This window comes from Paramacrobiotus metropolitanus, unplaced genomic scaffold (assembly GCF_019649055.1).
Source record: "Paramacrobiotus metropolitanus isolate TYO unplaced genomic scaffold, Prichtersi_v1.0 Parri_scaffold0000042, whole genome shotgun sequence".
Taxonomy (NCBI): domain Eukaryota; kingdom Metazoa; phylum Tardigrada; class Eutardigrada; order Parachela; family Macrobiotidae; genus Paramacrobiotus; species Paramacrobiotus metropolitanus.
Window position 1 is genome coordinate 707,122 of NW_026570262.1, and position 13,487 is coordinate 720,608.

Below are 13,487 nucleotides of genomic sequence, written 5' to 3' on the forward strand. Positions count from 1 at the left end.
TCAATTACAGTAATTGCTAGCCAGCGAAGAATTTTTTCTTAATAAAGCGACCCATAATTGTTCAGGAGTTGTATTACACTTATCAATTTATTCCGATTTATTTATGGTCACCATTTAATCATTTTACAAGGTTTATTTATGTGTAAAATATCGCTGAAATTGTTTAAAGTAAAGCTCATATGTACGCACTCACTTACGCTCATTTACAGTACTAGCCGGAACTCAGAAGCATACGGACTGCGCAAGCTGGCTGTATTGTACCTTAGGTAGTATTTGATTATACTGTTAAAAGCAATTATACTGATACATTCACAGGTTTATTTCATATACCGACCCTAGATTAATTGGCTGCGCGCTAGTTGAGAAAATCTCAAATTTCTTAACCATGTGGGGATAATGGAGCTATTGGACAAATCCGGAATGCGCTACTCCACAAAAATCTTTATCCGATTCAGAATTGATCATTTTATTTTATTTGTTTAACATACCAGTTAAATTTCTATGTAAGTTTTATTCGGTTAATGCCATCAAAGGGTCGCAGAACAACAACATCGGTCACACTACTCAAAATGAATCCTAACAATTTCTATTGTTAGGATTCAACAATTCTAGAACAGTGGTCACATTCCACATTCCACGGTATATATAAGTGATTTAGCATTAAAATTTACCTGTTCCTTTAAAATTGTTATGATTTATATATACAGATCAAAACACTCACGCGTATTTCTGTTTATTTAATACTAAAAAACAAAAACCGTTCGATGTTTAGTACACTACAAAATTTTGTTTCAGAGTCCCGAAGAATTTGCTTGGATTGTTCCTTAAGTACTCTGTATGACCTTTTCAGAAGCTGCAGTCTATCATCAAATAACCACTTACTAAACAAAACCTTGTGCATTCTCCAATAGTCGACCCACTTTATCGTTAGTAAAATAGTGTAACGGTCCGCCATTATTTTATGTAATATTACCACAGGATAATGCAGTTTATGCATACCGCTTTTTTTAGTGACGACAAGATACTGTATAACGCACACTGCTATTTTAAGGCCTACCATGATTTTTTCTGATGCCATCTCCGATTGCCTCGTTAATTTTTATTAAACCGTAAATATCAGGAACAGCTAAATTGTTGAAAACCGCATACAACGAATAGCTAAACCATGATGTTGTAGCCTCAGATAATAAAACACTGACTCAATGATAATAATATTACCGGTATCGAATGGCACAAAAGCAAAGTGAACCAGAATAAACAGCAAAAACATAATTTTATGAAGGTAAAATTAAAACAATATCAAGAAATTATAAATCAAATGGTCTATGAAAGCACAAAAGACACAGCTAAAATAAAGTTAATTTGCACTAGAACACAAACTAGTACGTCTGACTCCATACTGCATGTGTAGCTTCCAAAAGCACTACCAACTGGCCAAAGCACAGGGATAGCAAGGTGACTATAACCAATATCCGACAACCAAAAAGAACCCAAACTCAACAGATGGTGTAGTCGGGGTGGATGATACGGAAATGGCGTAATTGAGAGTGCAGATGAAGGGAGTTATGGACATGATGTCGTCAAACGGTCAGAAATAAACAAAGGACAACACAAACGAAAATCTTTTCGGTCTTGATATACAGGGTGGCTTTTTAAGATTTTTACAAACAGCTGATGACAGAAGGGCACAATAAAGCGGAAGATGAGAGAAGAAGACTGCTCAGTAGCCTGATAGCTCGGAGAAAGTCTGGTCCAACTCGTCCGAGATGGTTTTGTATCTTTCCTTCTCGTGGACCACGTCGTCTGCAACGCAACAGTATTACAATCAAGAACCGACACATCTGCGAAATGCCACATTTGTAAGCCGTCGAATTCAACAAGATAACAAATTTCCACAGAAAACTCATCACAAAATCTTACAACGCAATTCATTAACACAACGAAAATTCGACAAGCACTTTTGCACAGATTTTGGTAACCACAATAAGTACTCGTAAACGTCCAATAAACGGTTAAAAGTTTTAAGGAAGGCGGATGGGGAAAATATAAGTAGTGTGCTGTTAAGGCATATGAACACATTTTTGATCGTTATTAATTTTTGATTTTATTACAAGCATTTATACATACACAAGTCATACGGTTAGTAGGGTGAAATCTAATCGTAAGATGCTGTTATTAATCCAATGGGGCATACATACAGATAACATATATGTACATGCAGAATGCACATCTACATGGACTGGATATCCTGTAACGTCGCTTCCATTTCTTCCGTAAGGGCCTTGCATTTCTCTTTTTCGGCAACAAGCTCGTCTGTGTTAGTCACAACAATTCAACTTGTGAGACAACGTAAAGAACACGCGGGCAAATACAATGGTCGCACATTATCATAACATACACCTTTGTATACATACACAACGGTCCGCAAACGGTACGCAATAAGAACAACCATGAAAACACCCCAACTTTTGTTGGAGATGTCATACAAAACAAATTCCATACCTTCCAAGCGGTCCACTTCTTTCTGTAATTTCTGTACAGACCGTTCGGCAAATTCCGCGCGAGTTTCCGCCTGCAAGAGATTTGGTCACCTCACACCACATAAAAAGTAAAACGACAACTCTGATTGACCCATTCACGTATAAACTGGATGTCAAAGCTACAATTTTGAAAATATTGCGCTGTTGTGTATGCATTAATTTTATCAATCGCACGCGGAACCATCACACAGTTAAACATGCCTAAAACCTGTAAAATTTTAAAATCTGAACAGGATCTCTTCAGCTAAACAATGCATACCTCCTTAAGCCGGGTGGTCATAACGCGGATTTGTTCTTCATACGAATCTTCGCGTTGCAGAGCCTATTAACCACAAAAGATATTTGTATTGCTAAGTTTGCATTTGTTATGGCTTTGTCAGTACCTTCTCTTCGCTGACTTCCAGAGATTTCAGGTTGTTACCGACAACACGGAGTTCCTCCTCCAACTCCACGATCTTCCTAGACGTTTGAACAGAATCGTTATACAACCACCGTTTACAAATATTAAACGAAAACATTCGCGTGCCGCAACATTAGTACAGACAAACAGTTCACAGGCTATTAAATACATGTTCACATGGTTAGTGAGGCCTTACATTTCTCCGGCTTCGGCGCGCTCCTCCGCGCGCTCAAGGTCAGCTTCAACCATGACTAGTTTGCGTGCAACCTGTTACGAGAATTGGAAAAAGAAAGTGCGTGTTAGTAAAAGAACATGCCATATAATGTCATGGGCAAGGAAATGGCAATAGTAAACACGAGACAACATGGGTCACATAAACAGCATTTTTGGAGCCATTTTGCAAGGTTGTTTTGGGGTTCGCTACTTGGTTGCACAACAAGGTTTATATGTTAGTTTTTCGAAGTGCATCATTTGATATATTTCCATGCGAATGCAACACCGAAATCTTTCGTGCAAAAACAAGCATTCTGCACAGCGGCTTCGTCGAATGGTACAATAAAATCCGCGGTGACCAACTTACGATTCACCGGCTTCGGCACGTTCTTCCGCACGTTCAAGATCAGCTTCCACCATGGCCAGCTTACGGGCCACTTCATCGTACTTGCGATCAGCATCTTCAGCCATCAGTCGGGCTTCGGCCAACTGACTCTCCAGCACGGCACACCGGTCTTCATCAGTGATGCTGCGGCTCTCCAGCACCTTCCGATTGCTGTTCGGCCATTGCAGAGCATTAAAAAATACAGCAGGTACCACCACCAAAGCAGCTAATCAACCAGCATGCAAACATCACAACACATCACAAAAGCCGCCGAATCACCCTAACCCTTTCACCCGAACGAAGGGGTCTTTCTAAACAGTAAGGGCAAAGTGGATTCAGGAGATCAACGCTAACCTCATCGTATTTGATTTCAGCTTCCTCAGCGACCGTTCTGGCCTGTTTCAGTTGTTCTTCCAGCTGTTCAACTCTCAAATCATCCATGCTGAACCGCTGTTCCAGTGACTTCCGAACACTATCATTATACTTATGCTATAACATGTCTGTCCGTTCTGCATCTCATTAAATTTGATGCAAGTCTGCGCTCGCTCTATGGCCGAAAACTTTGGTGCAGGGTGTTGCATGCGGAGAATTACGGGTAAATTGTTAAAAACCCAACAACCTTACAAAATCCTCAGTAGAACCCAGACGGATAGGAGAAACCGCAAAAGATACCTCTTCGTATTTTCGGTCTGCTTCTTCGGCTAACGCTCGTGCTTGTGCAAGCTGCTCTTCCAATTGAGAACAACGATCATCGTCAAGATTTGATCTGTTTTCCAAGGCTTTCCTCGCACTGATAGGTGAAAAAGGGATGAACATGCAGGGTTACTTTAAGGTTACTTTAAGGGTATTATATAACTTTTATATAATTCAAATTTATACTTTAAGGGTATGGTAATCATATTATGTTCTAAAGATTTTTACTGAGAATATGCTTTCCTATCACAAAAATTCTTGGTATAAAGTGCTAGACAGTCAAACTGTTTTCGGCGTGAATTGTTAGGCGATCACTAAATTAGTCACAAATTGTCATGCTACGTGTTTCGATAATACGCACCGCTCCGATTCGTCGGCTGCGGCGCATGCTTCTTCCAACTTGGAAGTGGCCGATTTAAGTCTTTCTTCGGTCCTTTCCAAATCTTCCTCGAGTAACTGAATCCTACGATTCAGAGCTGCCACCTCGGCTTCCGCCTGTGTAATACAAAAACAGACAAAAAATAAATAAGAGCGCGTAAACAATCTAGTGAAAGAGTGGCCTCTGGCCATGCGGCGGCGGCGCACCGTAACATACTCTCTGTGTCGTCTCTATTTCCGTCTCGATCGCAACAAAATGCTATGAATTGTTAATCTGCACACCGACCAATGCAGAGTTCAACAAGAAAAGTCAATGCATGTTATCAATATCGCTATCTTCCGGAAATATGCGCTTATTAAGCAATATAACTAGCAAAATAGTGTCAAAATGTGTTAAGTACAATCGAACAAGACCGGTAGTTTATAACGACTGCACATAACAGTGGCGGATAGGTTTTTGTCTTACGAAACGTCGGCATCCCTTTTCAACGGTAAGTACAGTACGACCATTTCATTTACACTCTTCCTTACAGCTAGGTACTGTCTGGTGTAGTGCACCATTAAAGACAAGACTTCATTGCGGGAATTCGCCCTACATATTGCATTTTATACGCACATTCAAAATTTTACAGGATTTCAATAATCAACGGTAACTGACTTCAGACAGCACAAAACCGAAAATATTCAATTCTTATGCAAGATCCACAACGTAAACGATAACGTGCAGGCATTTCTAAGTGTCAAAGAAGCTGCACGCCATGCATACAATCAAAAATTTCAAACACAGATCTAACTTTGTGGACAAACTTCTGCCTACGTTTGTTCAAACGTGTCAACAGTGACCGCGCCATCATCGTGTTGAAATTTAACAGAAGTTTACAGTTAGCTAAATAGTATATAAAACGAAAATGTATTGTGTTCGTCTGTATGTAAATTTGTGTATGTAAACGAGCACCAATTGCTGAGTTCAAAATTGCTATGTGCTAGTATCCATTAAATTACTACAAGCTCCCAACGGATAACCTTTCGCAATAATCATGAAAAAAACTTCAATTTGAAAAGATAGCGAAGTACCGTTTATGCCTTTATGGACACACACTGAATGATGCACCTATTCTAAAATCGCTCCTTTTAAACTTATTTCCACAAGAATGTGCAGCACCCTGCATATTTCCGAAGCAACAACACTTCACGAGCGGTATCACTCGCGTAGTATCACGCGATTTTTCGCCAACAGGCAAAGGAAAGCTACTTGTTTGATTAAATGTACACACCACTTATGGCGGCCATCCCAATACCTTTTTTGGAAGTGGCAGTGTTCAAACCAAGTCTTCCAACAACGTTGACATTAGCGCTTTTTTACATAATGCTGTACAGATACCGGCGGTTCTCTCTCTTTCACGCCTTGGTAAAATTAGAATAGGTCAAGACAAATTCTGCGTCTGACGGCTGATTTTACCTGTGCAAATACCTCAAGATAATTATAACTCCTGAAAGACCCCGTCAAACTTCATGGCAGTCAATTTGAATAATATGCGCAATTTTGCGAAAACTTACACCGATCTCGTTGCACAACGATATATCAACTAGCTGCAAACATAAATTTGCAAGAAATTATTCAACTTTACACGAAATCAGGCAACGGTAACTGGCAAAATAGGAAACCCGATTAAAAGAAAGCCATTTCCAAGATTTTCAAAAAATCAGTTTTGCCATGTATCTGTAGACAGAGCAATCATCAATATGGCTTCGAAATGTACCACAAGGTGTCATTAATTCACACATTCTTGCACGATGGCCTCTATAATTGCTCCGATATCATAATAACACACTTATTATTCAAGTTGCGTTGTAAAAAATTACTACAATATACAAATATCATAATGGCAGCAGAGATTGGTGATTGGCGCTCTGCTATTAGCGTTAACAAAAAACAAGCGGTAAATCAGAAAGACCTGAACTAAAGCCCCACATACGCATCACGAACACACAGTGCATTAAAATGCAATCATATCAACATATTATTTAAAAACAGAATCATTATTCTATTATGTCTCAAGTTCCCAGCCCTCGTGTTTGCTTCTGGAAAACGCAGTTACAAGAAAATTTAGCAGTATCAAATCAGAAGCCAGTATCAGTCCTCCAAGTTAATTTTTTAAACCTTGAATTCGGGCTTAAGATTTCACTAAATTAAAATCCTATGCCAGCACGGATTCTAATATTCATCTATATTTCATACGCATAAGGAAATCTAATGTTGTAAAGTAGCTGGCTCAAAATTTCGCAGGATAAGCAAGCACAGACAAATCCGAACTCCCTCCAAAACCATACGCCTTAATAAGTACTTCCAAGCCAAATCTTTTTGGAACAAGAAGAACAAAGCCAGAACGTTTACAAAATTTATCAAAGTGTATTTACAAAGATCTCAATCAAATTCCAATAGCGATCAGTTTAACAGTTTTAAAAGAAATGGTCAAATCGGATCGCTTTGCTTTGCAGTCTTGCACATGAAGACTTATACTGGTAGCCTGCGAATTCAGAATCGGATTCTAAAATTTTTTACTAAGTAACATTACTGCACATAATGTACATTGCATAATCTGCAGTCCAAGATTCGCCAAGATATTACAAAAATGGATAAAAAATATAATGGCGACCTTACTTCTTCGCGCCTTTTAATCTCAAGAGCATGACGCTTTTCAGCCTCTTCTGCAGAATCCCTTGCATTCTCCATCTCTTCCTTAGCCTGACGCATCTTCTTCTTCAGGATATCCAGCATACTGCCTTGCGTGTGGTGAGCCATTTTGAATCAGAAATACGAAAACCAGAAAATGGAAGAAACGGCCTAAAAAGACCTAATAGGGGAAGACGGAACTGGAGCGAAGAGATACCAGCGGATGATAAGAGTATCCCAAGTGATCACCACGATCGCGGAGGAACTGGGGTTTCGATAGGATGCCCACCAAAGCAAACTGCTCTCTAGCCAGGGTACTTATGGAAAAAATCTCTCTTCAGTACTAACGCATCAGATTGGAACGCGGTGAAACGGAACAGGTATGCTGAACAACGCATAGGTAAGCTCTCTCGAATACAGCGCTGCAAATATACGTAAGCGAACTAAACCACCTGCTCATCAACTCCGTGTGTGGACGTTTCGTTTGCTTCTCTCTATGTTTGGCACACCCCCTTATTGACCGACTATGGGTCGACTGGTCGTAACATGTGGCTGAGTCGTTGCAATGGATTTGTGATCCGGTTTTGACCACCACTGCCGACATTTATTCACTTTTATCGAATGCGTATAAAACAACCAAATCAAAAATTGTCTGTGAACGGTTGTTGCCCATTTCGTCTGTACATGTGCAGACTACCGTCCAGGTGTGCATACAATTTTGTGCAGACGTACAGCAGACGAATGTGTTTACAAAAGTTTCAACGGTGATGTGTTTACAAATTGTAAGTTTTACGGGTTAAATTATTACTAGAAACAGTCGCACGGGATATCGAATGAAATCCTAATTAACGATAAGCTCGGCAATCGGTATCGTTATCTGACAACCGACATACAACCCAAAGCCCAAATGCACTTGACCACTTCCGGTCAGCCCATAACCACAACAAATACGATAAACCGAAGAGTTGTTTGCCTGGGCCGTGATTAATATCGATCCACGTCCCTATTTGGCGTTTAAATTCGCACTGACTAGGTTAAGCGCTCATAAACAAAATGACTAAGAGCCTCGTCTTAGGAAAACAAAGTAAATGCGTGTTTTGTCTGCAAACGAGTTCGTCAACTCGTGATTCACCGGTTACATTGATTATTATTGCGCCTTTCGGGTTATTATGGGGTTGAAGGCACCAAACAGTGTACTGCATACTCATAGTCTGCATATAGATATCTGTAAGCAAGGTGCTGTAATGTACAATACAGTAAGTACTGACGTAGTCAGCAGAGAGCACAGTAATGCAAAGTTGCATAATGCATACCATTACGAATATTGAATGAGCACTGATTTACAAGATTTAGACTTCAGAAAACAAAATAACCATTATGCGTCTTTCAACAACAAAGCACAAAGACAAACGATCTTAACACAGTTAACATTTTCAAAATCCTATTAAGTAAATAATAAGTATTTGCTGTCGCATGGCGGGCATTTTTGGAAAAAAAAGAACCTGCAACTTAATTATAAGTTGAGTAACAAATTTTGTTCTAACCTTTAAGAAGCTTAAAATTTAACTAGATTTCGCACCTTGCACTGTTTTTCTTTCAAAATTTAAGCTGCGTACCGGCCTCTAAGTTCCAGAGCTCTTGCCCCTACGTACTCTCGTCAAAATGAGTTCACAACTCGCAATCAGTGAATTCGATACCTCTTACGGCACTTGCAACTGCCTTTGCACGTTACGATGTGGAAGTTGAATGTTCAAGTTGTTTGCTTAAGAACTTGGATTTGCACTATGAATGATGATAGACAGACAGTCCGTACATCTCCTAAAAACTGATAACTCTGACGTAAGCTTGTAGATCGTTCTGTAGAGCAAATATTTGATATGCCATGAAAGTGCACGCTATATCGGAACCTGTACGAAAATGCCGGAACTGGTACGATCGCCAAGAGCTGCAACAGCTGTGCACCTTTGGGCACTATCACAAATTTACAGCACAACAAATTATTCGAATCTGTCAGGCTTATAAGTGATGCCGCACACGGTACGTATTCCCGTTTCGTAGTATTGGTCACTTTTCGATTACAGTGCCCTGGTCTTAAGTCTTCGCCTTGGAGGCACATCAGACTTCGTTGAGATTACTGCCATGAAAACCAACGTACATGTACTGAGATGGATATCGATACATTGAACATATATTCCAAAGTTTTTAACCACCACAATCTATAGAACATTCGCTCTTACCCGCTTCATATGAACATTTATAATGTTATGTAGTTCGTTCCCAATAATCTGAAACTTCATTTCAGCCGGAGACTTCATTAAGGAAGACCCTAGAGCCAGGCCTGGAAATCTGGACTTTCTGGTTTGTGCTTGTTTGTGCTGACTGCTTATTTGCTCCACAGACTGAGATTTACAACGGACACTGGAATAATCCTCCCCTTCGACAAATTCTGCACGCGCGACATCGCCTCCGGGTTGGCCACCACCAGCTTCCGGCGCCGGCGATTCTAAAGGTTTCCTGCTCCTTTCTACCATTTGTCGTCACAGCGGACCAGTTTCAATACGGCATCATAATCATGAACCATTAGAAAAAATTTCGCAACCGTCCATTCTGATCAACACCGCGGTAATCAACTAAATACTATACAGCGAAACAAACGAACATGCATGAAAGTTATCCAATACATTCGCCGAGCAATCGCTCCGACCTCTTCTGCAGACTGTTCGTAGTTCGTACATTAGTCGTATACACACAACTCAAACATCTAACACCACTATCATCAATATGGTTTTTCCTTGTGGAGACTGCTTGTTCCCTGAACGTCGAGGATTACTCAGATCGACTCTGACTATACTTCTGACTGCGAAACTGTAGCCAGTTTATATTCCGAGCTATTTTTAAATCAGTGAAAGCCATTCAATACGGAAGCTTGGTGTGGTCAGTGTGTGAAAGATGTGGATCGTAAGATCTGACGCTTATTAAGTTCACGCTTATTAAATGGCCTCGTTTTGCTGATATCCAGCAGTTGCTATTATTCAGGTCACTTCATCCGAAGATGAACCTTTTCATTGCAGAATGCTTTCATATTTTCAATTTAAGAAATTGGACAGTTTCAGGTACACTGCAGATTCGCAAATCGCAACTGAATCGTACTGCTATTTCGGCACCATGCTGCATATTCATAAAGTAGCACACATAGTTTGTTATATTACGAACAAACCTACGTCATCCTTAAACTCACAGCGAAATAAAACAGTTAAGAAAAACAATTAGCAGCCGGCAGAAGGGAAAACTGGCGTGAAAGTTTTCGCATAGTTTTTTTTCGTTTTCGCCGCGCTTTACCGTAGTACGGTCTGTAATACTGTTCAAGAATTCTTTAATGCTAATGGTAACATATTAACTAATCTAGCGAGCACTGGTTGAAGTCTATGGACGAAAACTGAATTTCTGAACGTAATTCGGTAATTCAATTCGTTATATTATTTAATTGCGTATTTAGAAAGTCTTAGAAGGTTTGGAATCTGGATTATCTGAGCGACCACTACACTGCCTAACGTTTAAAAATTATGTCCACAAATTTAAGCAAACTTCGTAACCTTAAATACAACCGCAAATGCCTTTTCGTTTGCGTTACAGTATTTACAAAAATTAAATGACATCACTATGTACAACTTTATGTATCGCTATGGCTAATCCATGGAGAAGTAAGTATAGCATTTAGAAAAGCCAACAACAAAAAATATACTCCTTTGGAAGTTTAGATGCTACATTAAAAAAAATTCTATTTAAATTTACATCGCTATCAGCACTAGTCGAGGTGGGTTGGGACAAAAAATTAATCGTGTCTGACGTACATTTCGACTTATCCAAACATGGTAAGAGCACAAACTCGCGCCACAGCCGCGATGGATTTGTACGTGACTAAAATAGCTCGATGTGCGTATCGGTTGCCGCCGTCCCCTGATCTTTGGATTCTGCCCGCACGAAGCTAACATCTTGGCGGAAGCTGACAGCCAGAACGCGAGAAAATCTGCTGATGAGCTTGTAAATCTAGCTACACTAACGTTAACCCTTCTTACAGCAAATAAACTTCTTGACTCACTTGAATCAAATGTGTCGCCGGGGACAAAGTGCTGCTCAAACACGACTGACCACTACTGTATTGTCCAAATTCCAAAATACTGTACTTTTAAAGAGTGCACGTTACGATTTTCCCCACAAACATGAGCGAAATTTTCGCCAGCACTATTACAGCACATTAACAGAAAAAGAAAGATATGATAGCGAATCTAAAACTGTTTTCACAAATAAATTTATCCGGCAAACTTTTCTGCCCTAACAGAATAAAAAGAACAAAACAAAATCGGGGAAGTATTCGGTAGCAGCAATAATAAATCTAAACATTTCATCACAATCCTGGACACTAATTTTGACCGTTAGAACCACAAGTACTGATTTCGTACACAAAAGAACTATTGCGACCGAGGCGAAGAGGTATAAAAGTGCAAAGTGCCTTGGGAGTTGGTTATGTTCTATCCTTTTCGATATTTTTTGGTTAAAAAAGTATACTCGACGTGCTGCTTACAATTTATTCCGTGCAATTACGGAAACTTACGTCGGCGCATTTCTTGTCCGCCTCCTCAAGGGCCTTTTCTTTGGCAAGGAGTTTCTCCTGGGTCTGATCAAGGTCGTTCTCGACCTGCTGGATCTTCTTCTGGAGGTCTTTCACATCCTCCTCTGCCTAAACACATAACGCTTATGATGCACTGCAACGTACACGGATCCAGCAAAGGAGTAATCCACAAGTATCGGATCAGAAGTGAAACCTTTTCGGCGCGCTTTTCGGCTTCGCGGCACTTCTGCTCTTGGGCATCGGCACGATCCATTGCGTTTTCCTTTTCAAGCTTCATAGCTTGCATCTTTTTCTTAATCGCGTCCATGGTATTGTTTGTTTGGCTGCAAAGGGTCTTCAGTTACGCCACCAAAAATATTTCCCTTCTTAATACAGCCGAAAATGCTGGCCGATTTATAATAAAACACAGCCAGGCAATCGCTACCTATGCAGTTTGCATATCGATTGCCGCAATCCCCGAATTTTAAATTTAGCCAAATCACTTCACATATTGCAATCATAATTCTTCAGAAAATGTGATATGTGTATTTGGTTCGTAGCAGGTAAGTACAATGCATCATTGATAAGTATACAAGCGGCGCGATAGCGCAGGGTCAAAAGTCCACCCATTATCTATACGGTGTTAACGATTCGATGGGAACGCTGAAGTGGGTTTGCCGTGCTGCCATCAGCATGTGTATACTGTATAGTAAGGAGAGTAAGTCCACAACCGGTGTGTCAAAGCCGCTAATTTATCGTTTTCTACATCGGTATTTACACCCAACCTATAGAAACTGACTACAAATCTACGATGTTCAGTTCTTACCTCTTTTTCTACCAAGAAAATAGCAAAACCTGCCCGAAATTGGTAAGGGAATCACAGAAATGGAATGGCCTTTAGGGCAACACGGACTGGATAAAAAACCGGCCGACGCGAAAGAATACGCACAGGACAAATTCGGCAGCTGAGCTTGCTATCGATATATCGCGCACTACGACGAAAGATTCTTGCGCCTCGCTGGATCTTATGGTTTATTTAGGTTTGCTAAAATATCACGAAAAAGAGGCAGGGGAAACGATGCGGATTGGAGGGCGTTGGTCTACGAAATTCCATTTTAGTATGCGTGCGGAGGAAGCACGACGTCAGTTTTTCGCAACGCACAACCAACGTTCATCGCGGGCGTTGGGCGAAAGTCTCTCTTCCGCTGGTGCGTACTTCAATTCCTCTGGTGTTCTTTTCATCGCCTTGTATTTAAGTAACTGTTTCACTTCTGAGGATGATAAATCATAGTCGAGGAACATAATAAAAATAGCCAGCCAATACGAGCGTGTTTTCTTCGGCAACTGTAAGTATATCGCAGGCTCTGTTTAGCGCCGCCTGGAAGACGAAGCCGCTTGCCAGTTGGTCAGCGACGGTGGAACGCCAATTGTGCGTAAATGCACGTTCTTAATTTAATTTAGAGTTTAAGCTACTGGCGGCGTACTAACTAGCTAGAGTTCGCACTTCGCACCATGGCTACTTCGTACGACGAACTGTTTTTTCACTGAATTCCTACTTCGTTAATATTTAAGACTTTAAGTACGCAACTTTTCTA

General features: G+C 40.4%; 1 protein-coding gene across 12 annotated transcripts; it reads right to left on the reverse strand.

Annotated features, from left to right (window-relative positions):
* Positions 1-1,084: 1,084 nt before the first annotated feature.
* LOC129590832 (tropomyosin-like) lies at positions 1,085-12,980 on the reverse strand. Of its 12 annotated transcripts, XM_055486252.1 has the most exons (11): positions 12,719-12,980; positions 12,107-12,236; positions 11,896-12,021; positions 4,593-4,726; positions 4,211-4,328; positions 3,137-3,207; positions 2,924-2,999; positions 2,800-2,862; positions 2,503-2,572; positions 2,199-2,313; positions 1,085-1,803 (listed from the first exon to the last, which is right to left on the reverse strand). In XM_055486252.1, the coding sequence occupies exons 2-10, from the start codon at positions 12,218-12,220 to the stop codon at positions 2,231-2,233; spliced, it is 855 nt and encodes a 284-aa protein (XP_055342227.1). In that variant the 5' UTR covers positions 12,221-12,236; positions 12,719-12,980; the 3' UTR covers positions 1,085-1,803; positions 2,199-2,230. The 12 variants fall into 12 exon arrangements, with proteins under 12 accessions (XP_055342227.1, XP_055342226.1, XP_055342225.1 ...); XM_055486251.1 differs by lacking the exon at positions 2,199-2,313 and having other exon boundaries at positions 12,719-12,969; XM_055486250.1 differs by lacking the exons at positions 3,137-3,207; positions 4,211-4,328 and adding an exon at positions 3,521-3,709 and having other exon boundaries at positions 12,719-12,962.
* Between the last annotated feature and the right edge of the window lie 507 nt (positions 12,981-13,487).